Raw genomic sequence first — 26800 nt, 5'->3', positions numbered from 1 at the left:
GATGATTATATTGATGATTTTTTTTTTTTTTATAGAAAACAAGACTTATTATCTTCAGTAATTTTGCTTCTCCAGTAAATGTATCTTGATTTAAGAATGTTTAGATATCTGTACTGGAAAACAAGACAGAAACACTGAGGAAGAACATTATTTTGCAGTGTGATGATAGATTTAAAGGTCTATAGATACCTTTTTTAGACCAAGTAAAGAACATTTAAAGAATAAAGTGAAGGGAACACAATGTCAAAATCAGAGTTTTTTTGCAGGTTTTATAACGGTAGATTTAAGACTTTATAAAGACCTTTTTAAGACTAATTAAATCAATTTGAAGGAATAACTTGAATAGAACATAATACATCAATATGTTCTCTAAATGTAAATCTCTAGGAAGAAACACAGCTGAGTTGTATTAGCAACACTTTAGAGTTTGAAAATACAACTTACAACAGATTTACATTTTTTAATTTTTAATAAAAAAAAAAAATCATGTTCTTTCTTGGTATTTCTGTCTTGTTTTCCAGTACAAATATCTAAACATTCTTAAGTCAAGATACATTTACTGGAGAAGCAAAATGACTGAAGATATGAAGTCGCTTTTTGAAAAAAATCATGAAAACTTTGTTTAAACAAGGGGTCAGAAAAATAATCTTAATTCAAAAGGGAAAAAACTCTGACCCCATTGGCAGATTGTTCTTGTTTTAAGCAAAAGCAAATTTTTGCAGTCATTTTGTTTCTCAAATTTAGATATTTGTACTAGAACACAACTAATTTTATTTTATTTTTTTGCAGTTTAATGCATGATTTTATGAATTCAAGACTTTCTGCTCTGACCTTTTTAAGGCCTTAAACTGTGGAATTGTGGAAGGCTTTTTAAGAGCAGTAGAAACCCTGTTCCTTCAGCGCAGAGCAGCATTACTGACCTTATAGAGCGGACGGCGCACGTCGATGGGACAGTTCTGAATGACCTCGTCGACCACCTCAGAGATCGGCTGGGTGAAGTCTGGATTAGCGAACTGGAAGAGGAAACAAGAGTGTGTGAGCGTGCGGTTTGTGGAATATTTTTAATATCCATGATAAGACATGATAAGACATTTTTGCAGAACTGCACAAACAAAATGAACAACCCCCCAAAATATGTAAGGAATGTACCTGAGATTTGACTTAATTAAACAGGCTGGGGCAAACATTCGACATCGTTGCGACGGAAGCAAATCAATCAAAACTAACTTTAGATGGAAAATAACTTAACTCGGCTATAAAGCCAAAACAATCTCTGTTACCTTAAATTATACGCTTATCCAGGGTTCCCACTCTAAACCAAATGTCAAATTCCCTGACTTTTCCCTGACTTTCACTGACTAAAAAGATGAATTTCCATGACCTATAATGAACGGCAAAACAGGCTGCTGTTTTGCGGAGCACCGAGCTGTTCTGTTTTGTAGAAAGCCTTTCTTTAAAGTGAATTTCATTTTCTATAAATTGAATCTTAATTTTAATATATTTTTCATCAACCAATTGCCTGTATTTAATAAATGAGAAGCAAATATATAGCAGACAATCAAATCAAAGTCCGTATTATTATTTTTGCAAAGGTCCCCTCAGGGGCTCCGTAGAAAGATGTGTGAAACAGCGCGATAAAAAAATCGTTATAGAAAAATTACATTTTGATAAATGGAAACTAAAATTTAAAGCAACAAACTAAATTCCCTGATATTCCATGACTTGGACAAAAAATATATAAAACTCCCTGACTTTCAATGTCTGGAATAGACCTTTTCAAATTCCATGACATTCCAGAAATTCCATGACCCGTGGGAACCCTGCTTATCTCTGTAAAGCTGCTTTGAAACAACCTACATTGTTAAAAGCGCTATATAAATGAAGATGACTTGACGAGGACTTATCAGCAAAACACGTTTAACACACTCAAGACTCAATATGTACATACAGTAAAGGCCAAACGTGATGTCCAGAGGGGATATTTGTTTTTAATGACCTTAAACCTTCAAAATATGAGAAATTTAAAAAAAAAATTAAATATTAAGGGAAACCAAAACACTAAGCTTGGTTAATGTATTTATCTGACAAAATTATTTGGCAAAAAAAGGGCAAACTTAAGCTATAGGTTTTATTTTACAATGCAAAAAAAGCATACATTGACTACAACACAATCAGTTATTAATATTTCATTGGTTCTGCATGTGTTCATAATTTCTTTGTATGACAGCCTGGATAAAAATTGTGTCATTGTGTTATCATCCCATAAAACAATCGACTCCAAGCACAACTACGCGATATGCTTAGGAAATATTTTGAATAATATTTGAATAAAGTGTCAATTTTCCTAGGCCAAATTATACTATTATATAAATTATATACATATACTCAAATTGGTTTGTGTACTAACATCAATACATATGAATTAGACGTCGACTGTTAATAAATTTTGCTAATGTATTTAAAGAAAAGCAAAAAAGCAGATGTTGTTTATGATCAAACAGCAACATTACACGCTAACTAAAGTTAGAAAAGTCAAATCATAATCAACCACCCCTTTAATAGGTCTTTAATAGCAATAATAGAAAGATGTCCGTGCGCATGTACAAACCTCAGGATGAAAGAAGATCTCAGGTCCCAGGAAGCGCTCGTATCCCACGTCGATGGTGAACTCTTTCTTGCTGATGGCGTTGATGCCGGTGTACTGCTTGATCCATTTGGTCCCGTCTGTGTCGTACTTGCTGAACTCCTTCACCAGGTCGGGGCAGACGTAACTGAAGCGCTCCTGCACAGCAGAAAGACACGCTCAGAGGCCTCGTCTACACCGCAGGTCTAAAGCCCTATTCGGACGGGACTAGTGTATCATGGAGAGGTGGAGTAAAGTAATAATCACCAGAGCTTCTCTGTGGTTTTAGTCCTGTCCGAATGTGCGTCTCAGTGATCATCACGGACAATGTCAGTGAACATTACGGCGACTTTTACCTTCAGTAAAAAGGTCTGGAAAATGACCTCAGGTGATACTAATCCCGTGCGGATAGACCCGCTGTGAATATGTACGTAATTATTCCGTCATTTCCTGTTTAAAAGTAGTTTTCCGCAGTTTTTCAAGTATGGAGACGCTTGAAAAAGCATCAGTTGTGTTCTAGACGCTGGGACGAGTCTGTGGCAAAGCTCAAGTGTTTTACACACACCATCAGATCAGAGAGAAGATCGAACGCACTTGTTAGAGGCACGAAACATCTTTTAGCGTTAGATAAGAGCCTTTCACCAACACAATCCAATCTGAAGATAATTAATACATCGATTGACCGGACATAACTGTTTTATATATATAAATATAGGTTATATGTGTTTGTGCACGTGATATCAGGAAGCAGCGTAACACACACATGACGACAGGAGTGACGGCGGTGTGTAAATCGAGTTCACTTCTGCTAGTTTTACTGAGATCTCTTATCCCGTGCTTTAATGCCCAGTTATGATTTGTTGCCTATATGTTGCCGTTTACACGTTCTTTCAATTGTGACCCATATCCAATTCACGCGTTTACACTTGCCATACTATCTGAAACATCACGCATGCATAAAGGAGGTTCTTGCACAGATGGACGAACGCTAATTATGATTGATGCTATCTCTGTGATATGCAAAGTTCGCCAAACATCATGATTTTGAGCTGGAGGAGGAAGAAAAGGGCCATCCACTGGAGCCTGTGCATATGTTTGAGTTATTGTGTGCGAGAGAGATCTCAGGACTGGTGGGAGCATATTGTGGCGGCTGGGCTTTAACGAGGAGCAGTGGGTCCGAAATTATAGGAAAAATATAAAAAATAGGACAAACACTCTGATTAACATGGAAAAGAACCTTTTATCGCTTGTCGCGTGCAGTTAGGACACGGTGTAATGTCTCTGCCTGTTTACATGACAGTCGCACTGGCACATATCTGATTTATTTCCACATATGAATGAGGCTTGAAACCGATCTCAAAATATCCAAATGCGTGCGTTACGTAAGGAATAATGTAATGTTATAGAGAGGCGGTCGTTATAGCAAATAACAACCCCGACAGGCTGAACAGGAACAGGCTTGAATCAGCCTGAAGGGGTTGTTATTCGCTATAACGCCCGCCTCTCTATACATTATCCCGCTTATTACATGGCTACCTACAAAATAAATAAATGATTTGACACGAATTATTGATTTAAAAAGGAGTTTATTGATTTAAAAACGAATGTATTGCTTCCGCCAAAGAAAATAAACGAATAAAAATTCGGAATTGGGTCACATTTCACTGACAGTGTAAACGAGGCTAGCGTCTGGAGGACGAGTCGCTCTTGTGATCATCACACACACTCACCTTGACGGCTTTGGCGGTCTCCAGCGACTGCTCCGGTGGGATGCCCACCTCTCTCTCTCTCAGCAACTGCTGCGTGAAATACGTGATGTCCCGGCCAGCGATGGGAATGTGTTTAATGCAGCTGCCGATCACGTATCCCTCCGCCTGTCAATCAAAGCAGAGACTTCTTAACTTTCCTGCTCTGTCCTACTGAGTCCCGTGAGCATGTAGATCGACTTCAACAGGATCAAAACGCATTAGGAAACATCAAAACATGCATATCATGTGACAGTATCAAAATTTCAATCGCGGCAAAAAGTGATGTTCTTCCTCAGTATTTCTGTCTTGTTTTCCACATTCTTAAATCAAGACAGTAAAGAAGATATTCTAGTTTTCTGAAAAATGTATCAAACTTAAGTGAGTTTATGCTTAAAACAAGTAAAAATATCTGCGAAAATAAACTTAAAAGGAAAAACTAAATTATTTTTCTGATATTATTTCTTGTTTTAAACTCACTTCATTTTGACACATTTTTCAGTAAACATGACTTAATATCTTCAGTCATGTTGCTTCTCCAGTAAATGTATCTTGATTTAAGAATGTTTAGATATTTGTACTGGAAAACAAGCCAGAAACACTGAGGAAGAACATCATTTTTTGCAGCGCATCACTATAATTTCTAAAGCTTTTATCATGGTATTGAATTAAGTTAGTGTTGTCCTCCTAATAAACAAGTTTAATAACCTTTCCATATCACAAAAAGAACGCTGAAGATTTTAATGCAGTAAAACAATACACAATAAAAATATATTAAGTGAACAGATGTTTCAAACAGATTAAAGGACACAACCATAAAATAATACTATAATAAAGAAATTACAACATCTTCAGACATCTTATATGGCCAGATTGAAATGTAAAAATGTTTAAGTGTAAATAAATGTTTGAAAATAAAATGTAAAAATGGTACACATTATATTCCAGCTCTCAGGACTGACATGAGTCAAACCACAAGTGGACAGAATCATTCAGAATTAAAACAGCACATTTGACAGAATGATTGTTCTGTAGTGTGTGTGTGTGTGTGTGTGTGTGTGTGTGTCACGTACCACTGGAATGACGTGAGTAACTCCGTCTCCGCTGTCGATGACGGTTCCTGTGAGCGTTCGCTCCCCGACCTGCCGAGACGTCCATGATGCTGCCAGAGCCAAAACAGCCTGACGAACACACACACACACACACGATCAGCCAAACACAGATATGTGTGCGTTTGTGTGTGTGTTTTAGAGCTGCTCAATTAATCATTAAAAAGATTGTGATCTCGATTCAAACACCCACGCGATCTAATTCCTAAATGACAGCGAGTCGGCTCCGTCTATTAAACCTTTGACAAGCGAACAATCCAGAGAGAGCAGTTTGTCATGTGTAGATATGAAACAGCTTCACAAAGTCTTTTCAAACTGTTACAAACATTCAGATTATCACAAAAGTTTGTAGTTTGGATATAAACACTGATGTCTACGGTAGGGTAGAGTAAATCACCGTTTGAAAGTTACTTGATGCTTCAAAATAAAGATTGTATCAATTACATCGTTACAACAGTAGGTGGCGACAAGTGACTTAAAATCTATACATTTTAATTTATGTCATTGAATCATTCACTCAAAAGATTTGTTCAAAAAAGCTGATTCATTCAGTAATGAAGCAAGGAAAGTCATTGAATAATTCAGTCAAACTTTTTTTTGTTTTTTTATAATTCCTGCAAATTAATTAAATATTTTATAAAATAGACTTCATCAATTCACATTTTCTCAGAACCTCTATTAAAATACATGTTATTTTGTTTAGTCATTTATTCAGAATCGTGATCTCTATTTTAAACAAAAAAAATTGTGATTCTCAATTCATCCATGCAGCTCTAGTGTGTGTGTGTGTGTGTGTGTGTGTGTGTGTGTGTGTGTGTGTGTATACCTGCACAGCGATGTACAGCCCCGGCACATTAAAGGACTCAAACATGATCTCGGCCGTGTACTCGCGGTTTTCTGGCGTGTTTAAAGGTGGTTCAGTCTGCAACAGAGAAACCAAGAGCAGGAAGTGATGCGATGGTCTAAATTAAGATCTAGTAGAGTTACATCATGTTCTAACCAGACGCTTTACGCAATAAAAGGTGTCTTTCAATGTTAATCAGAGGTTACTATGTAACTATGTAATTTTATTTGAAATGGTTTCCATTTCTTTGATTACGAGATGCAACAAAATCTATAAATTACAACCAATCAGAAGAGTGTGTGGGCGGAGTCTCTCTGCAAGCACACGGATACAATCTTTATCATAGAATCGACTTGTTTGTTCACACTGAGTTGAACGTTTGTGTTTCCTGTAATTTATTTACAAGATCTGATGCGAAAAAGGTTGATATTCAACATCATATTAGATGCTTTTAACATTAAATGACGCACATAAACAGCACCTGAGATTATCATTGCCATACTTTGCATGTTGTTTTTCCAGCCACGACTTCACAGAAATAAAAAAACTTTTCTAATATAGCATAGAGACAGAGCGACACATGTCATAATCTGAAGGCCACACCCACACCGGGGGGGAAAACAATCCAACCGTCTCCATTGACTCTGCATTGAGAGATGCTGCCTCCTTGTCATTTATGACTTATAACAAAAAACAAAACAATGTCTAAAAGCTGCTATGTGACAAGGTGTACAGCAAACAAGCTGAAAAACCCAGAAACACGTTTTTATAAGCCGCCGACCCCAAAAAACGAGCATTTAAGGACATATAAGTGCATACAGGCTGGAACGAATGGGTAAATTGTGGGATCCTGACACTCAGTATGCACTAAAAATACACTACGTGTGCAGCAAGTTAAACATTTTGTCACTGGTGAGTCAAATATCCAAATGTCAGTTTTATGTATTATATTTCTGTAAGATAAGCTATCCTGTCGCCAATTACATTTCCCCCCAAGGGCATAATGTTAGTTCTCATAGTAATGAGACATCTCAATAGACCTTATTCAGAGCAGCGCCATGACAGGTATGAAAGTGAGGCTGTGAGGGATAGACTTGCTGTTTTCCCAATGGCATCCGCTGTAAAAAGCTGTATAAAGCTCCTAGATTATTTTCCACAGCTTATATAATTTTTTGGAAAGAAATTTTTCTAGTGTTTCATGAGCAGAACAATCCAAAATGTAAAAATCAAAGATGGTGCTGCTGTGAATAAGGTCTATTGCCTGTATCCACTTGTGTCAGTGTCAGGATCCCACAATTTACAAAATCGTTCCAGCCTGTTTCAACTTATATGTCCTTAAATGCTCGTTTTTTGGGGTCGGCGGCTTATAAAAACATGTTTCTGGGTTTTTCAGCTTGTTTGCTGTACACCTTGACGCATAGCAGCTTTTAGACTTTGTTTTGTATTTTGTTATAAGTCAAATGACAAGGAGGCAGCTTCTCGCAATGCAAAGTCAACGGAGACGGTTGGATTGTTTTCCCCCCTGGTGTGGGCGTGGCCTAAATACGCTCTGTCTCTATAGAGCTGGTAAGTCCCGCCCATCCGTAAAACCCCGCTGGACCTCTGGGTTGAAAAATCGTCAATGCAAGTGAATGTGAGAAAATAATTATTTTCTGGTCCCGTTTGAATTGTGCCATGAATGTGAACATATGTTGTCTGAATTTTTTATATAATTTTTCATGTTACGAGTTTGACAGTATATGGTATGATTCTTCGGCTAGCAGTTGTGGAAAAGACTACATGTCGAGAAAGACTACATGTCGCCTATGTGACGTCACCCCATAACACATTTTCCCTCCACTTGTCAAATCACGGTGCTAATGCTGCGATAATCTATGGAGACAGATCGAGACGCCTGTGTGTTTTGTACCCAAATTTCATCATTCAAACCAAATGGGCTGTTCTTTCTTCAGATTCCCGTCGAAAGCAGCGAAGAGTTGTAGTCCACAAAGTGCTCTCACACAAAGTCTAACCGTATCAAACTTCTACCCGCTAAATTGTAGCATTCTTCTCACGAAAAATTATATAAAAAATTCACAGACAACATATGTTCACATTCATGGCACAATTCAAACGGGACCAGAAAATAATTATTTTCTCACATTCACTTGCATTGACGATTTTTCAACCCAGAGGTCCAGTGGGGTTAGCGGAAGGGGCGGGACTTACCAGCTCTATCGTCAGCTGGTTAGGACAAAAACTCTGATTAACATGGACAATCACGTGTGTTAGTGTGTCCACCTAAAGCACAAGCTCATCACATGAGCATCAGCGATTAGGTGGAGTGTTACTCACCAACAGGAAGTAATGGTCCTCGGGTTCGGCCCTCAGGTACTTGAAGATCACCTGCTCCATAAACCTCTCCATCAGATCCCAGTCCTCCACGATCCCGTGCCGTATGGGCCACTGCAGAGACACACACACTCAGATCACACACACGTCTGGAGGAACGGCACGCTTTCTAACGGATTCTCACACTCTACAGATGATGATGATGATGAGAGACCTTCATCATCACGGCTGCTGGTCTTCATCACATGACTGATTCGAGTGTCATATCGCTTTATGCAATCTATAAGTATAAATTGTAATGCCATATCAGCAATTAAAAGCTATGTCTGAGCTGAGCATTACCTGCCGCTCACACCGGTGCTGTTTAAATACAATAAAATAAAACCAGACAAAATAAAATAGAAAAGTACAACAGATTTAAATTACATTTACATGTGATAAAAATTCTAAAACGTTTCCTGGGGCCGGTTTCACAAAGCTATTTTAGACCGGTCTATAGTGTGAGACAAGTCTAAAATTTGCTCTAGTCTAATGCAAGTTAGACTGTTTCACAAAAATAAAGACTGACTTAATTTAGACCAAAAGAATTAGACACCTTACCCAGGCTAACTTAGGTCTCTGTTACCTTGGCAACCAGCAGTAACAATCAGTTACATTACAAACAGCCAAAAGAAAAGGGAAAATGGCTCATAATTTAAACATTTCTTCTTGTTACTACATTCTCCGCTAAATTTCCCAAGTAAAATGTCCTTGTAACTGTTATACTCCTCCAACAAACACATATTCTCCGCTGGGGTAAACTGCACTGAGCGGTGAATGCGCTTACTCGATCCGCCATGTTTTTTGTTTTGAAAAGTGTCTTATTTTACCCAGAATGCATTGCAGTCCTACTTAAGATAGTCAGAGTCTTCAGTGCTTTGTGCAACGGTCTGATTTAGATGTCTATCTGAAGTCTGACTATCTACTATATCTAAGCCATAGTCAAAGTCTATATTTGTGAACCTGGCCCCTGGAAGTATTTTATTGAACAAGTCCTTAAGAGATCAATAAACTAGACGTTCATGTGGCATTTTGACACACATTATGGATAGAAATGTGATTTTCGCTCTTTCCAATGAAAATACAAGGAGTGTCACAAACATATACCACAACTGGCCAATCAAACTATTGTCTTGTATCGAGTTTGTAACTATTAATGGTAAAAAAATAAATAATAATAATAATAATAATAATAATAAATATATATATATATATGTTTTTGTATTCTTTTTTTTCCCCTTTTATTAATCAAGGATGCATTAAATTGGTCAAAAGTGACAGTAAAGACGTTCATAATGTTACAAAAGATTCTATTTAAAATAAATGCTTTTCTTTGTTAACTTTTTATCTATCAAAGAATCCTGGAAAAAAATGTATCACAGTTTCCCCAAAATTATGAAGCAGCAACTGTTTTCAACATTGATAATAATCATAAATGTTTCTTGAGCATCAAATCATTATATTATACTGATTTCTGAAGGATCATGTGACACTGAAGACTGGAGTAATGATGCTGAAAATACAGCTTTGATCACAGGAATAAATTCCACTTCACAATATAATCACATAGAAAACAGCTATTTTAAATTGTAATAATATTTCACTGTTTTACTGTATTTTTGACTGAATAAATGCAGCTGAGACTTTTTTCAAAACCACATTAAAACAAATCTGACCGACCCCAAACTTTTGAACCTACAAAATCAGTTTTTCATGCCAGTTCACTCACTTTGGTGGCGTAATTGGGTTTATCGATGGCTTCGTCTCCGATGAAGAAGTCGAGATCATCCACACCCTTCATCATCCTCCGCTGGGCCTGGTCGCCCACCTTCGCCGACTCCTTAATGGCGATGCCTGACAGAAGAAAAGGATGATGGGAAGCCAGAAATAGTCAGATTACAGTCAGTCATGAAGAGAGGCAGAAAAGAGAGAACTGAGTGCTGACGTGAGTCTACAAGAAAAGAAGAACGGCGTCATTTGAGGATGTGGTGAAGATTGTGAGATGATTTTATGATCTCTCAACCAATGAGTTGTCCAGTCATATGTGATTCAGTGCTCAACACACTCGTAACGCAGACACATACACTCTCCCAAAGCTGCTTTGAAACGGAGTTGAACTGTGTATAGAAACATTTGACGCAACAGAACTGAAATGGGATAATCGTAATGACTTTTTTAGTCGGTGAAAAGCAATTTCAAGCCAATAAACCACTTGAAACTGGCTTTGGAAGCTGCTTTTAAACACTCACTTCTATATGAGAGTTAGATTTAACTCTGCTTCCTGAAAACACCCTACAGACGTGCACTACACCCTACAGACTTTAGCCTAGTACACTAGACGTGCACTACACCCTATAGACTTTAGCCTAGTACACTAGATGTGCACTACACCCTATAGACTTTAGCCAAGTACACTACAGATATGCACTACACCCTACAGACTTTAGCCTAGTACACTACAGACGTGCACTACACCCTATAGACTTTAGCCAAGTACACTACAGATATGCACTACACCCTATAGACTTTAGCCTAGTACACTACAGACATGCACTACACCCTACAGACTTTAGCCTAGTACACTATAGATTAGGGCTGTCACTTTTGTGAAAAAATCCTGTTCGATTTTTGAGACATAAGTGTTCATTGAATCGATTGTAAAATCGATTTTCCACATGTCTAAAGACGTTTCCCATTTTAAACGCCAAATATGGGCAAATCCACGGACAACTAACAGGCATTAGGACGAACGTAAAGACGTCGCTTGAGACGCGCACAAGTCAGCAAATATTCCTGATGATTTATTGGTGCGAAGTTTCGTGCACAATGACAAACAGGAGTGCAACATTCTCGAAAAACAATAAGCAGAATGGACTACCATAACATAAATGAAAAACATTACCTCAGTCTTCAACATGGCTGTGTTTACGGTTAGAAATGTCAAACAAATTTCGCCTACGTAGGCGATTGAAGAACAGCCCGAAACTGTATCTGTATGCATGAGACTGTCTGCATACCGGCAGAATTCACAGTTTTGTAGTAAAAAGAGAAACATTATGCAGAAGTATAATTTGCTGTTATGCGTGTTTGTCAGAGCCTGCCGTTGCTGTGTGATGCGCGTTCGCTGCGGGCGCATCGTGACGAGCTGGACGCGCTCCAAGAGAAGACCGTTAAAATCGATTCCTTATTTTGGTTTTCGAAACTTGCGTTGGTTGGTCCGATCGATTGTGCAATCGATTTTCGAACGTAAAGTGACAGCCCTACTATAGATGTGCACTACACCCTATAGACTTTAGCCTAGTACACTATAGACGTGCACTACACCCTATAGACTTTAGCCTAGTACACTACAGACGTGCACTTCAACCTACAGACTTTAGCCTAGACACTACAGACGTGCACTACACACTACAAACTTTAGCCAAGTACACTACAGACGTGCACTACACCCTATAGACTTTAGCCTAGCACACTACAGACATGCACTACACCCTACAAACTTTAGCCAAGTACACTACAGACGTGGATTACACCCTAAAGACTTTAGCCTAGCACACTACAGACGTGCACTACACCCTACAGACTTTAGCCTAGTACACTAGATGTGCACTACACCCTACAAACTTTAGCCAAGTACACTACAGACGTGCATTACACCCTACAGACTTTAGCCTAGCACACTACAGACGTGCACTACACCCTATAGACTTTAGCCTAGCACACCACAGACGTGCACTACACCCTACAGGCTTTAGTCTAGTACACTACAGACGTGCACTTCACCCAATAGACTTCAGCCTAGTACACTACAGACATGCATTACACCCTATAGAAATACGCTTGGCACACTACAGATGTGTACTACACCCTACAGACAGAGTTGTCAAAAGTACCGACTTCGATACCAAATCGGCACCGAAATTTAAAAATGTGACGATATCAGCATCAATGCTATTGAACGGACTCTTAAACGCCTCTGATTGGCCATTGTGTTGATGCACTCAACATATATGTCTGTGATTGGCTACAGTGATCAACAATGACATTTGTGACGCTCTTCGTCGAGCACTTGCACAGATAAGAGCGTTTGAAAGCGGCATCTATCAGTGGATGTAGTAGGGATCTGCTGATAGACGCCTGCTTTTAAACTCTCCTGTGTGTATCTGTGTAAGCGCTCGGTGAAGAGCGTCAAAGATGTAATCGTTGATCACAGTAGCCAATCACAGACATATTTGCTGAGCGCGTGAACACAATGGCCAATCAGAGATGTTTAATAATCCGTTCAATAGCATTGATGCTGATATCGTCACATTTTTAAATTTCGGTACCTACTTGGTACAGAAGTCGCTACTTTTGACAATACAGCCTAGTACACTAGTGTCATGCATTACACCCTACAAATGTGCACTACACCCTACAGACATCAGCCTAGTACACTAGTGTCATGCACTACACCCTACAAATGTGCACTACACCCTACAGACATCAGCCTAGTACACTAGTGTCATGCATTACACCCTACATATGTGCACTACACCCTACAGACATCAGCCTAGTACACTAGTGCCATGCATTACACCCTACATATGTGCACTACACCCTACAGACATCAGCCTAGTACACTAGTGCCATGCATTACACCCTACAAATGTGCACTACACCCTACAGACATCAGCCTAGTACACTAGTGTCATGCATTACACCCTACATATGTGCACTACACCCTACAGACATCAGCCTAGTACACTAGTGTCATGCATTACACCCTACATATGTGCACTACACCCTACAGACATCAGCCTAGTACACTAGTGTCATGCATTACACCCTACATATGTGCACTACACCCTACAGACATCAGCCTAGTACACTAGTGTCATGCATTACACCCTACATATGTGCACTACACCCTACAGACATCAGCCTAGTACACTAGTGCCATGCATTACACCCTACAAATGTGCACTACACCCTACAGACATCAGCCTAGTACACTAGTGTCGTGCACTACACCCTACAGACATCTGCCTAGTACACTAGTGTCATGCACTACACCCTACAGATGTGCACTACACCCTACGTAGTCAGCACAGAAGAACAGACACTCACATGACGGAATGATGAACTGCGGTTCCGTGTTTCCTGCATATCCCAGTTTAGTGTACCTGAAACAAAAAGCAAACATTAATGCTCAAATTCATTCACTCATGATGCACGTCACTCATTTCGCAGTTCCTGGTTGGAGAGCAGCAGACCAAAATAAATAAAACACTGCAGGTCCCATTTATGAACAATTCACTCTGTCAGATTCATATTTATTTATTATGAGCACTTCATTCAAAGTGTGTTCATAAATCAAAAATATTTTTTCCTTTAAAATTACAACTCTGAAGGACCACATCTCACATACTGACTGTTTTTAACGACAATTACACCACCGTAGACCAACACACGAACCTTTTGCGTTTAAGAATTTTTTTTTATTTTAAATAATTTGTCAATTAATCACACACAGATGGGAGAACGTTTCATGTCTCAACATGTCAAACTATCTTCACACTGTCGATCTGTTCTGATCAATTACATCATCACAGAATCAAAACAGAGACAGATCTGCGGTTATAATACTTCACACATTCGTTAATGTCCAGCACTGATATTTGATACAGGTTATGGATATTACAGGACTTCGTGTTTTTCTGTGTTTGCCCATATAAGGCCGCAGCAAGAATACGGAAGTAGAGGAAGAGGAAGCAGCTGTGCGCATGCGCACAATAAAAGACAACAGATTCAATCATTTTCACTTGCTCTTCAAACACCTTTAGGTTTAAATTTTCACCATCGATCTAATCATGTTAGGCGGTCCTCTCCGCAAAAGAACAAGTCACAAATGTCATATGAGCGTTAAAGCGGAGCGTTTTATCGCCGCTCGGCGCGCCTGTAATCTCAGCATCACACATTCAGCACAAACACACTGATTTCATGACAGTTACTTGCGCATCTCTGTGCTGGTAAAAGCATATATCGCAAAATCCAAACAGCAGCTGATAAACGGAAAACAGCCATACAGCAAGAGAATGTTATCCGTGCAGAAGCGCGAGCGAGCGCGCGCGCCCGTGTAGCGCCGGTTTTCGTTAGCACTGGACAGATTGCGTTGTTAACTCACCCTGTGCCACAATCCACAACGCATGCCGGTAACCGAGCGGCCATCTCGAGTGGTTAAAGAGCCGGTGAGCTCCCGGTACAAGTGATCTGTCGCTCCGTTTGTGCGCGAGGCGGAACCCGGAAACGAGAAGGAAGCGATTTTCCACTTCCGCATTCAAGTGCAGAAGAAAGCGCGCACCCTAGAGCGGCCGCGAGCGTCACAGAGTGATGACGTGGGCGGGGCTGAGCGGCTCAAACACGTGACCGATAAAATGCCAGAACGCTTCTTTTTTTTTTTTTTTTTTCAAAGAACATTATTGGAGAGATTGTTTGTTTTGTGTGATATGGGAAAAGATTAATAGTGAAAAATCAGTAATTTTGTGGGTTTCTCCCATTACACACACTTGCAGTCTTTGCATTTCCTGTATTTGGCCCAAGTGTTCAAGTGTGTATAACTTTTGATGCAAACAATGCAAGTAAAGTTTGTACAGAGCTTTATGTGCATTTTTAGATTTTAAGTTTAACTTTAAAGTAAACGTCTAAATGTCTGTTTAGTAGTTCCTCAGTAACAGATTATGCAATTGTGCTGCTTCTAATCAAGTGTTTAAAAGCATTTGCAAATGTTTTACAAAATACTCATCCATGCACTACACCCTAAAGACATCAGTCTAGCACACTGCAGACGTGCACTTCACCCAGGTGTGGATTTTTAAGTGCACTTATTCCTGTCTCGTGCACACTCTGTGTCAAGTGGCTGTGTGTCAATTCTGTTCTATTTAATGTTTTAATAATGTTATCTGTGCATGTTGACATGAATGCAAAGCAAGCATGCCAAACTGAATGTTTGATTTTGATTGAGACAAAAAAGGAAGAGTAGAATGAGGCCTAAGCGCGCCACCTGCCGGACACTACAGTGACCTGCGCGCGAGAGAAGATGCCACGAGAACGCGCTCAGCTGTCAATCATTCTACGTGGACGCTTTGTTGATAAAACATTGATGTTTTAGGTTTAAAACTTGTCAAAGAGACATCAACAAGCTATTAATGAAAACACTCTTATCAACGATAAAACCAAAATGTAATTTATATTTTGTTTTTTGAATGAATTTGGCCAGCAGATGGCGCTCTATTGGTGCTCTGGTCTGATCTTATCTGCATCATAACTCAGTTATTTGTGCAGAGCACACGAGAGTAGATGTTATAAAGTATGGTAAGTAACGACGACAAGAATGCAGTTTAACAGAGACTTAAAACTTTACTCTCTCCATTGCGCAATCGTCAACACCTCTCATACATCAGCATCAGACCTGTCAATCAAGCGTCCGTTCACACCGAACGCGATTTCCATGGTTAGCCTACCACTAGTACTAACATATTTTAACCATGTGTAAACAAAAACATAATCTAATACATTGCATTCAAGGCATAATGAATGTTAACTGTTAACATGTTTTGAGTTGTGTTTATGTACAGTGGAAGCAGATTTCCAAATTTCAGATAAAAACATATCATTATTACCCATTTTACATTAGTAGCTAATTTTATTAATGTAATAATTTACAAGTTCAGTTTAGCGGTATCAGTAGCTATTGATATTGACGATACTGGCCTTTGAAAGTATCGGTATCATTTTGAAAATAAAATAAGTGTTATCCTCGATCAAATCACATGGATGTGATTTAAAGCCCCCCTGTGTTGAAAATCAAGCTTTCAATGTTTATGTGTCTATGTGGTGTTTTTAATATGCTTTAAGACAAACCAAATTAAATTAAATTCATAAGTCGACAGCATTGCTGAGTATTTTCTCCTTGCATGTTTGAGCTGTTTTAACAAAGCAACTTGCACTGACATATCTTAAAATATATCAGTGCCATTGCTTTGTCTCACGATGCACACCATAATGTTTTTTTTCTAAGACACATTTATAAAAGCTGCTTAAATGCCCTAATTGAAGGCCTGATCCTGGCTTAAAGGTGGTATCAGTGATTTCAGGCCCAAAAATATTTTAATTTATTTTCCTAACGATCCGCTAGCTGCCCGCCCCATAAGCATGTCGTCAAAAAAACGCGTCTCTGTAGGCAGCCTAGGCTCTGAGATCTGCACACAAAAACAATTGGTTTAGCCAAACACTCAAAACCAAAACAAATAGTGTTCCAACCAATCACCGACAGGGGGAGGGTGTTGTGAGGTTTTGTGCTCGTGCACGGCTGCACGTGAAGTCAGAGCTGAAGAAAAAGCTGGCACAAAACCTCACAACACCCTCCCCCTGTCGGTGATTGGTTGGAACACTATTTGTTTTGGTTTTGAGTGTTTGGCTAAACCAATTGTTTTTGTGTGCAGATCTCAGAGCCTAGGCTGCCTACAGAGACGCGTTTTTTTGACGACATGCTTATGGGGCGGGCAGCTAGCGGATCGTTAGGAAAGATTAGATGAATGTGAAAAAAATATTTTTGGGCCTGAAATCACTGATTCCACCTTTAATCTAAACCCTTTCTGTGAAACCAGGCCTATGCGTGACCCTGGACCACAAAACCAGTCTCGAGTCGCACGGGTATATCTGTGGCAATAGCCAACACAACATTGTATGGGTCAAAATTATAGATTTTTCTTTTATGCCAAAAATCATTAGGATATTAAGTAAAGATCATGTTCCATGAAGATATTTTGTAAATTTCCTACCATAAATATATTAAAAATATATATTTCTGTGAGTTAATGCAGCACAATCGCCAACATAAATGCGCAACTTTAAAGGAGATTTTCTCAATGTTTCGATTTTTTTGCCTCAGATTCCAGATTTACATAATAGTTGTATCTCGACCAAATATTGTCCTATCTTAACAAACCATACATCAATGGAAAGCTTATTTATTCAGCGTTCAGATTATGTATAAATCTCAATTTTAAATAATTGACCCTTGTGACTGGTTTTGTAGTCCAGGGTCACATATATTTTACACACTGAAAAAAGCCTGTATTTGACTGAAATTAGCGCAGGGAATGTTTACATGGTTGTCAATGAATGGGGCGCGTGGTTTAACAAGATCTTCCAAATAAATAGGCAAGAATAAACCTGCTGTCCTCCATGATTCTCTTTCTGACAATAAAGCAGCAAACTTGAAATCACGACTTCAGAAGTGGGAAGTAGGACATTTCCAACAGCACGTGAAGGCAGCATTAAAGGGATACTTCACCGATTAGCATTAAGCTTTGTATCAGTAGAAACCCGGTAGTATTCTAGAGTGACCTTGCTTCCCTCCCTCATGTCCCCCTGAGACGAGAGATTTCTGTATTGTGTGTCTGGAAAAAAAACTCAGATGACGCAAAAATCGTCATTTATCGTCATCTGAGGCTTTTCTATCCAGAGGCGAGAGACTACAGCCAGTAGGAGGAGCTCGTCCCGCATGTCCTCAACCCGCCCATAGGGGGATCTTACAATAAAACGCAGTCTTTTCAGTTTCGAGTCGACTAGTAGCCTAGTTGTATCATTTCTCCCGATACTGCCCTCTGTAACCGGTAGGCGTGGCTTGGGCGGGGCCTCGTAGGGCAGCGAAGCAAGTGCATTCTGGGAGTTGTTGTCTTTCATCCACATGAGCCAAAAATACATTTTCTGGCTTTTCTCAGTCTAGAAGGCACCAACTTCTACAATAATTTCACATTTCTACTACATTAATAACCCAATTTAGATACACATTCATCTTTACAGCGGTGAAATATCCCTTTAAGTATCTGATTTCAGAATTGGAATTGATTTTCGATCCCCTACCCTACTCTCTTCTCGTGTATATAAGAAGAGGGGATATTAGTGTGAGACAGAGATCTAATAAACTTTGGTACGACATGTACGTAGACTGTACGATGATCACACCTATTGGCTACGACACAAGATATTATATAGAATAAAATGTCATCAGCATGTGCTAGGGGTAAATAAACAGAGCAAGATGAATCACACTTTTGAGGAAATTGGGGTTTTTATGTGCGCTGAAAAAAAGAGGAAGCGAAAGAGGAGAATATGGCTTGGGAAAAGCATGCATGCCAATATTGCAATTTTTTTAGTTTTAGCGCCATCAATACGCCATTTTCATGATGCATTTTTATTGGCTAGTCAGGAGACGTAAGTCGTAGCAGCAAACACACACTGTGAGATGATCATGCTGAATTTATGACACTATTTTGGTTGCAAGACCGTCTCTGAATCTTTCTCACTGTACGACATTTTGTAACCATCAGATCATTCTCGGTCCTTTCACTGGTCAGAGGTCAAAGGTCAAATTTATTTATAAAGCACCTTAAAACAACATGAATGCTGACCAAAGTGCTGCACAACAGACATAACAAAATATCATCATACAATACAATTTAAAGCTGCAGTCCGTAGTTTTTCCTCTTTGTCGCCATCTCTGTTCGAAATCTGCAATTGCAGTTATTCGTGGAATTATCAACTTTACGTGGGTAAAGTTGATAATGGATGTAAAATAAAACATGGATGGCAGAACAATTTTGATCATAAAGTTGTGTTCTTATGAGGCTTCAGGACCGTTCTGGTCGGTGGCTCGACACACACCAATTCTACAAGGGAGTAAATTGCAACATCACAAACTAACATTGAATATGTCCCTTTATAAGATGTATGCAGTTCATACATGCGGACAAATGAGGATATTCCCATGCCTTACGAGGGCGGTTTGTGAAAGTTTACAGAGATCCTCTATTTATACTAAACCACATGCTTATTTCCTTATTTGGTGTGTGTGTCCATCCTGCCCTATAGTGGACCGCGACGGTTTCTCCAACATGGGCGGATGTTGCTAATAGATCATTTAGTTTTCTTCTAGCTGACCTTTCTTACCCAAACACTTCTTACATACAGGCATCCATCGTGAGTGTGTGGCAATATCTGCAGACAGAACCAGATTTAGCCTTACAATTAACAAGAGCACAACTACAAGTTAAACTCGAAAAATTAGAATATCGTGCAAAAGTTCATTTATTTCAGTAATTCAACTTAAAAGGTGAAACTAATATATTATATAGAAAATTACATGCAAAGTGAGATGTTTCAAGCCTTTATTTGTTATAATTTTGATGATTAATTCAAATTCAAAATCTCAGAAATTTTGAAAATGTTCATAAGCTGTAAGCCATAATCATCAAAATTATAACAAATAAAGGCTTGAAATATCTCACTTTGCATTTAATGAGTCTATGTAATATATTAGTTTCACCTTTTAAGTTGAATTACTGAAATAAATGAACTTTTTCACGATATTCAATTTTTTTTAGTTATTTGGAAGATGGAATTATGGGTAGCAATATTCAATTTGAAATGTAATATGCAAAATGACAATGCAATATGTAAAATGACAATGCATTTCTGTATTTAAATTAAAATTTTCCATTACATATGTGCAACATTTGGGCAAAATGAAAACTCAATTATATTGCCATTTCATACACTAGTTTTAATATGTAAATTGAATCCATACTAGACTATTAATACAACATATAGGACATGTAAAGAACAACGGTGCCGAGCACTTTAGGTCCTTTATAATAATAATAATAATAATAACCTTTATTTTCTATAGAGCCTTTAATTTTACATCTCAAAGTGCTTTACAGAATCAAATAAAGCAACAAAAATACACCATATAAAATAATTCACACTGAAAAATGTACACAAATATTCAATTACATTGTATTGCAGAAACACTGGGAACGTAAGACTGATTTATACATGTGATCACTTATCTCTGTTTTACAGCTCTAGTGTTTATCTGCGTTTGTGCTGAACTGAGACCTACAATAACACACATAAAGCAATTATGCAGCTTCACTTCAACTGCTGTTTGCATCACTGATGATTGATGACACAATACTGATGGTTTCAAAAGCAGCTTCACAAAAACTCTTAATACATTTTTCAGGAAACAAAACGTAATATCTTCAGTCATTTTGCTTCTCAAGTAAATGTATGTTAAGAATATTTAGATATTTGTACTGTAAAACACTGTACTGATGAAATTTATCTTTCAAAATCACAGCATCTTGTTAAAGCGATAATTCACAAAAAAATGATCATTCTGTCATAATTTACTCGCACTCGTGTCTTTTCAAACCTAAATGAGTTTTTTTCTCTGTAGAGCAAAAAAATATTTTTTTTTGTCCATACATTGTGGGTTTCTGTTTTGAATGCTGATGTTCTTCAGAATATCTTCTGTTGTGTTACAGGTTTGGAGCGACATGACGGTGAATACATGATGACAGGATCGTGATCATTAATGGGTGAATTATTGCTTTAAGACACTCTAAAAAAATATTCACCGTGGCTGAAACTTACACACACACTCACTCTCTCACACACACTCACACAACACACACAAACTCTAACTCTCTCTCACACACATTGTCACACACACACACACACACTCACTCACTCACTCACACACACACACTTACAGTCACACACACACACACACACACACACACACACACACACACACACACACACACACACACACACACACACACACACACACACACACACACACACACACACACACACTTTCCTGTCACACACACAGACACACACTTACAATGTCACTCACTCTCTCTCTCTCTCTCTCTCTCTCTCTCTCTCTCTCACACACACACACACACACACACACACACACACACTCACACACACACACACACACACACACACACACACACACACACGTACACACACACACACACACACACACACACACACACACACACACGTACACACACACACACACACACACACACACACATTGTCACACAAACTCACACATACACTTATACTGTCACACACACACACACACACACACACACACACACACACACACACACACAGACACACACTCATGCACACTTACACTGTCACACACTCACTCTGTCTCTCTCACACACACACACACACACACACACACACACACACACACACATACAAACACACACACACACACACATTGTCACACAAACTCACACATACACTTATACTGTCACACACACACACAGACACACACTCACGCACACTTACACTGTCACACACTCATTCTGTCTCTCACACACACACACACACACACACACACACACACACACACACACACACACACACACACACACACACACACACACACTTAAGCACACTCACAGACACGCACACTTACACTGTCACACACTCTCTTTCTCTCTCTCTCTCACACACACACACACACACACACACACACGTTGTCTTATTCGTTGTATATTCAATCCCGTAAACACAACCCTCACTGAAAACATTCTGCATTTTTACAGTTAAAATAACAACAAAAGCTGTTTTAAGCTGTTTTCCTCAGCTGTTTTTCCAATCCTTGCGGGGTCATTTTGTCTCTCTCTCTCTCTCTCACACACACACACACACACACACACACACAGTTTTGAGGAGGGCCGATCAGGACACACCCTTGTATTGTAAACGCATCACATGACTAATAGTTCCAGCTCAAATAGCGAAACTCGGTTCAGCTCACGGCAGAAACTCGCAACGCCTCCACGCTCATTTCTCAAACTCTAATCATTAACTCACACAAGATCAGCAACTGATCAAACCAAGCGGAGGAAGAAGTCGAGTGTGAAGAGGTGAGGCGCTGTGATCTTCATCATGAAGGAAACGAACCCAGTTTCAAACCCAGCTCTGTGATTTTAAGACTCAACCGTATATGTGCTGTGTTCGTTTGATGATTAATGGTGGTGATAACGGCTCAGATAAGCAGGACTAAAGTCAACAAGTCCAAGAGTGAACGCCAAACACAGTGACTGACATCATGGAGCAGAACGAGGAAGAGCCAAAAGACTGGAAATCACTGGAGCCGACTCACGGGGTGAAGGTCTTCCTCACGGTTTTGTACTGCCTTATTCTCACCCTCGGCATTGTGGGAAACAGCGTCACCATTCACGTCGCACAGGTGCTTCAGCGGAACGGATACCTGCAGAAAAACGTGACGGATCACATGGTTAGCTTGGCCTGCTCTGATTTGCTGGTGCTGTTGATCGGGATGCCGGTCGAGCTCTACAGCGCCATCTGGTTCCCGTTCTCTTCCTCGTCCGGCGACGCCTCCTGCAGGATCTACAACTTTTTGTTTGAGGCGTGCAGTTACGCCACCATTTTGAATGTGGCCACGTTGAGTTTTGAGCGTTACATGGCCATTTGCCATCCGTTCCGGTATAAAGCTTTGGGCGGAAGCCGTACGACGAAGCTCCTTCTGTCGGCGTGGCTTTGCTCATTCCTCGTCGCTCTTCCACTTCTCGTCGTTACGGGAACTGAAGGATACATTCCCGAAGGACGCCGGATGCCGGTGCAAAACCTGACTTTCTGCACCAACCTGAGCCAGCACTGGGTCATGTATCGCACTAGCATCTTCACAGCGTTCGTGCTCTATCTTCTCGTCCTGGTCGGTGTTGCGTTCATGTGCAGAGCGATGATTGTCGTTCTTCGGGCCCCGATGGGGCCTAATGAATCCGGCACGAATGGAGCCGGACGGGACGTTCCCAAACACGAGAGCACCCGCCTGAAAGCCTCCCGTAAACAGACCATCCTCTTCCTCGGTAAGACACTGTTTGCTCGCTTCATTAAAGGGGTGTGTATGTGAAGTTTTAGCTCAAAATACCCCACAGATATTTTTATATAGCATGTTAAAATTGTCACTTTTTGAGGGTGAGCAAAAACGCACCGTTTTTGTGTCTGTCCCTTTAAATGCAAATGAGCTGATGCTCCCGGCACAGGGGGCGGAGCTTCAACAGCTCGTGTCCTTTTACCTCACACACACATGCACTGAACATTTCAAAAACGTTTAGCCTTTTATGTTCAAACCGGAGTCAGACAATGATGGAGAGACTCAAGAAGAAGTGACAACATGTAGAAGCAACAGGACATTTCTGAATGGTTAGTTGATGAATTTATGAAGCTTATGTGTAGTTATCTTCTAGTCTTTGATTAGCATATTCTGTCATGATAATCTATAAATCGTGTTCAGGGGGCGGGGTTTATGTAAATTTTAGGGTTGGTGATGTCACTAACCCGGGAGGAATGTGGTGTAGTCTCTACCAGCCGTTTGTTGTAGTCCTTAAAAAGCGATTTCTTTAAAAGCAAATATCTCCCTTTGCTTTGAACTTTGAGCGTTGTAACTTTGCAGATGTTGTTTATGCTCACACAGCAACATTACACACTAACTAAAGCTAGAAAAGTGAAATCATAATCAACCACCCCTTTAATACATGAATTGTTTGTCTCCTCTCAGGTCTCGGCCAGTAAGACAAGTCAAGTCAGCTTTATTTCTACAGCACTTTCTACAGTACAGCAAGCAATTTTGCGTTTAAAAGACGTCTAATAGCTGTCCAAGCACAGCCCTGACGTCTAGGCTAAAACAAGGCATTTTCAAAGTGAAAATTTAATAGACGTCTAACCATATCCCAAGAATAGACGCATAGAACATGCTGTAACATGAACACCTTGTAATCACTTTTGACTTCACTTACATAATGGAATATCATACATTTTGCAAGTTATTTTGGCAATAACGACATGCAAACAAATTCAAGGTTATTTTGGCTAGAAGTGGGTTACTCATAGCCGGACTATATCAGGTCTGTATTAACCTAGACAGTGAAATAACGGCTATATTGCTTGCTGGGAAACTTCATCAAATATGAGGCAAATACAAATTCAGCAGCTGTAAAGCAGCTCTAAAAAGACATGTCATTATTCAGCTTAATTCAAAAAAGGTTGTTCTCATCTGGTAGTGTCTAATTTACAAGACAAAAAAAAAAAAAAAAAAAAAGGTTTACCTTTAACCTGACCTAACCTTACACAAACATCCACTGAGCACTGAGCACATTCTCTCTGTCAATCAAGTCCACGGAGATACTTGGGGAATAGTGACAGGAATTCAGACTCATTTTAGTGAGCCAGATCATTTGGTTCAGTTCAGCAATAAGAACGGCTCTTTCACTCCCAAAGGGCTCTTCATTTAAATCAGGCCCTAATAGCTATTTCCTAACAAAATGAGTGATTATTAGACATTTTCGAGTGCTCTGGAGTAGGACTGAAAAACAGAGTAAAAATATTCCTCGAGAAAAGATCTTTGCAAACTCAAGGGAACCTTGCCTACACTTTATTTGTAATTCTACATCTGTTTTGTACCTCCCTAGTGGATCCTGACATGTTGATTCTCTTCTCACACATTATTCTGCTTCCTCTCCTCCATGTCTGTCTGTGTATGTGTACGCATCTGTTAGTGCTGATCGTCTGCGCTCTGTTCGTGTGCTGGATGCCAAACCAGATCCGCAGGCTGATGACAGCAGCGTTGCCCAAGTCATCGTGGACCGCGAGCTACCTGAGAAACTACGTGAAGCTGCACCTGGTGGCCGACAGCTTCTTCTATCTGAGCTCGGTGTTGAATCCGCTGCTGTATAACCTCTCCTCACGCCAGTTTCGCTCTGCGTTCTGGCAGACACTCCTGTGCCGTTTGTCTCTCGAGCACGTCAACAGAAGAACACTGGAAAGCAGTCAAGCCTCAAAGAGCTCCAGAAACACCGTACGCCCCCTGCTGAGACGATCGCTAAACCGCATACGGACGGTCACCAGCGACAGATCGACGCCTCCATCTTCAGAAGAGAGACAAAGTGCTCCGAACTCCACAGACCAACAACCGGCCACCTCTGAACCGCTGGAGGAGGAGAGAAATCAAGCCACCACACCACCTGACACTGACTGATGAACAAACTAACTGTGTACAACTGAAGACTGCTGACCACTGAAGACTGCTGGAGATTGCTTTAAAACATGCTGTAGACCACTGTAGACCACTACAGACCACAGTAGATCACTATAGACCATTATAGACCACTGTAGATCACTATAGACCATTATAGACCACTGTAGATCACTATATACCATTATAGACCACTGTAGATCATTATAGACCACTATAGACCACTGTAGATCACTATAGACCATTATAGACCACTGTAGACCACTGTAGATCACTATAGACCACAGTAGGTCACTATAAACCATTATAGACCACTGTAGATCACTATAGACCATTATAGACCACTGTAGATCACTATATACCATTACAGACCACTGTAGATCATTATAGACCACTGTAGATCACTATAGACCATTATAGACCACTGCAGATCACTATAGACCATTATAGACCAATGTAGACCACTGTAAATCACTATAGACCATTATAGACCACTATAGATCACTATAGACCATTGTAGACCACTGTAGATCACTATAGACCATTATAGACCACTGTAGATCACTATAGACCATTATAGACCACTGTAGATCACTATATACCATTATAGATCACTATAGACCATTATAAACCACTGTAGATCACTATAGACCATTATAGACCACTGTAGATCACTGTAGATCACTGTAGAACACTATAGACCACTATAGACCACTGTAGATCACTGTAGACCACTGTAGACCACTGTAGATCACTGTAGACCACTGTAGATCACTATAGACCACTGTAGACCCCTATGGAAAACTGTAGATCACTATAGACCATTATAGACCACTGTAGTTCACTATAGACCACTATAGACCACTGTAGATCACTATAGACCACTATAGACCACTGTAGATCACTATAGACCACTATAGACTACTATAGACCACTATAGACCCCTGCAGACCACTGTAGAAAACTGAAGACCACTGTAGAAAACTGTAGACCACTATAGACCACTGTAGATCACAGCAGACCAGACGCTTTAGAGTTTGCAAACTTCAATCACAATTCAGGACATGAAGCAGTAAATGGGTCAAATGTGAAATGAGAGTGAGGGACCAAGAAACTGTTACCATAATGAAACCTGGAAAAGGTCAGAATTACAATAGAGGCCACATAAAACCTGTTTAAAAA

At 39.7% G+C, this 26800-nt stretch overlaps 2 protein-coding genes across 2 annotated transcripts in view; one reads left to right on the top strand and one right to left on the bottom strand.

The window, feature by feature from the left end:
* actr3 (actin related protein 3) overlaps window positions 1-15077 on the bottom strand; it is a 20347-nt gene extending 5270 nt beyond the window's left edge. The window contains exons 1-9 of the mRNA XM_081367597.1: window positions 14858-15077; window positions 13801-13856; window positions 10421-10545; window positions 8656-8766; window positions 6304-6399; window positions 5442-5549; window positions 4354-4497; window positions 2609-2782; window positions 921-1013 (exon numbers count right to left, since the gene is read on the bottom strand). Coding sequence (XP_081223723.1) covers window positions 921-1013; window positions 2609-2782; window positions 4354-4497; window positions 5442-5549; window positions 6304-6399; window positions 8656-8766; window positions 10421-10545; window positions 13801-13856; window positions 14858-14901 — 951 coding nt within the window. The 5' untranslated portion in view covers window positions 14902-15077. The remainder of the gene's footprint in view (window positions 1-920; window positions 1014-2608; window positions 2783-4353; window positions 4498-5441; window positions 5550-6303; window positions 6400-8655; window positions 8767-10420; window positions 10546-13800; window positions 13857-14857) is intronic.
* Window positions 15078-22672: 7595 nt separating this feature from the next.
* gpr39 (G protein-coupled receptor 39) lies at window positions 22673-25621 on the top strand (the record flags this gene model as incomplete). The annotated part of the gene is made up of 2 exons (XM_081368553.1): window positions 22673-23453; window positions 25143-25621. The coding sequence occupies 2 exons, from the start codon at window positions 22673-22675 to the stop codon at window positions 25619-25621; spliced, it is 1260 nt and encodes a 419-aa protein (XP_081224679.1).
* Window positions 25622-26800: the final 1179 nt, after the last annotated feature.

Source organism: Scardinius erythrophthalmus (assembly GCF_964197995.2).
Source record: "Scardinius erythrophthalmus genome assembly, chromosome: 6".
Lineage (NCBI taxonomy): Eukaryota > Metazoa > Chordata > Actinopteri > Cypriniformes > Leuciscidae > Scardinius > Scardinius erythrophthalmus.
This window is presented reverse-complemented; position numbering and strand designations above follow the sequence as displayed.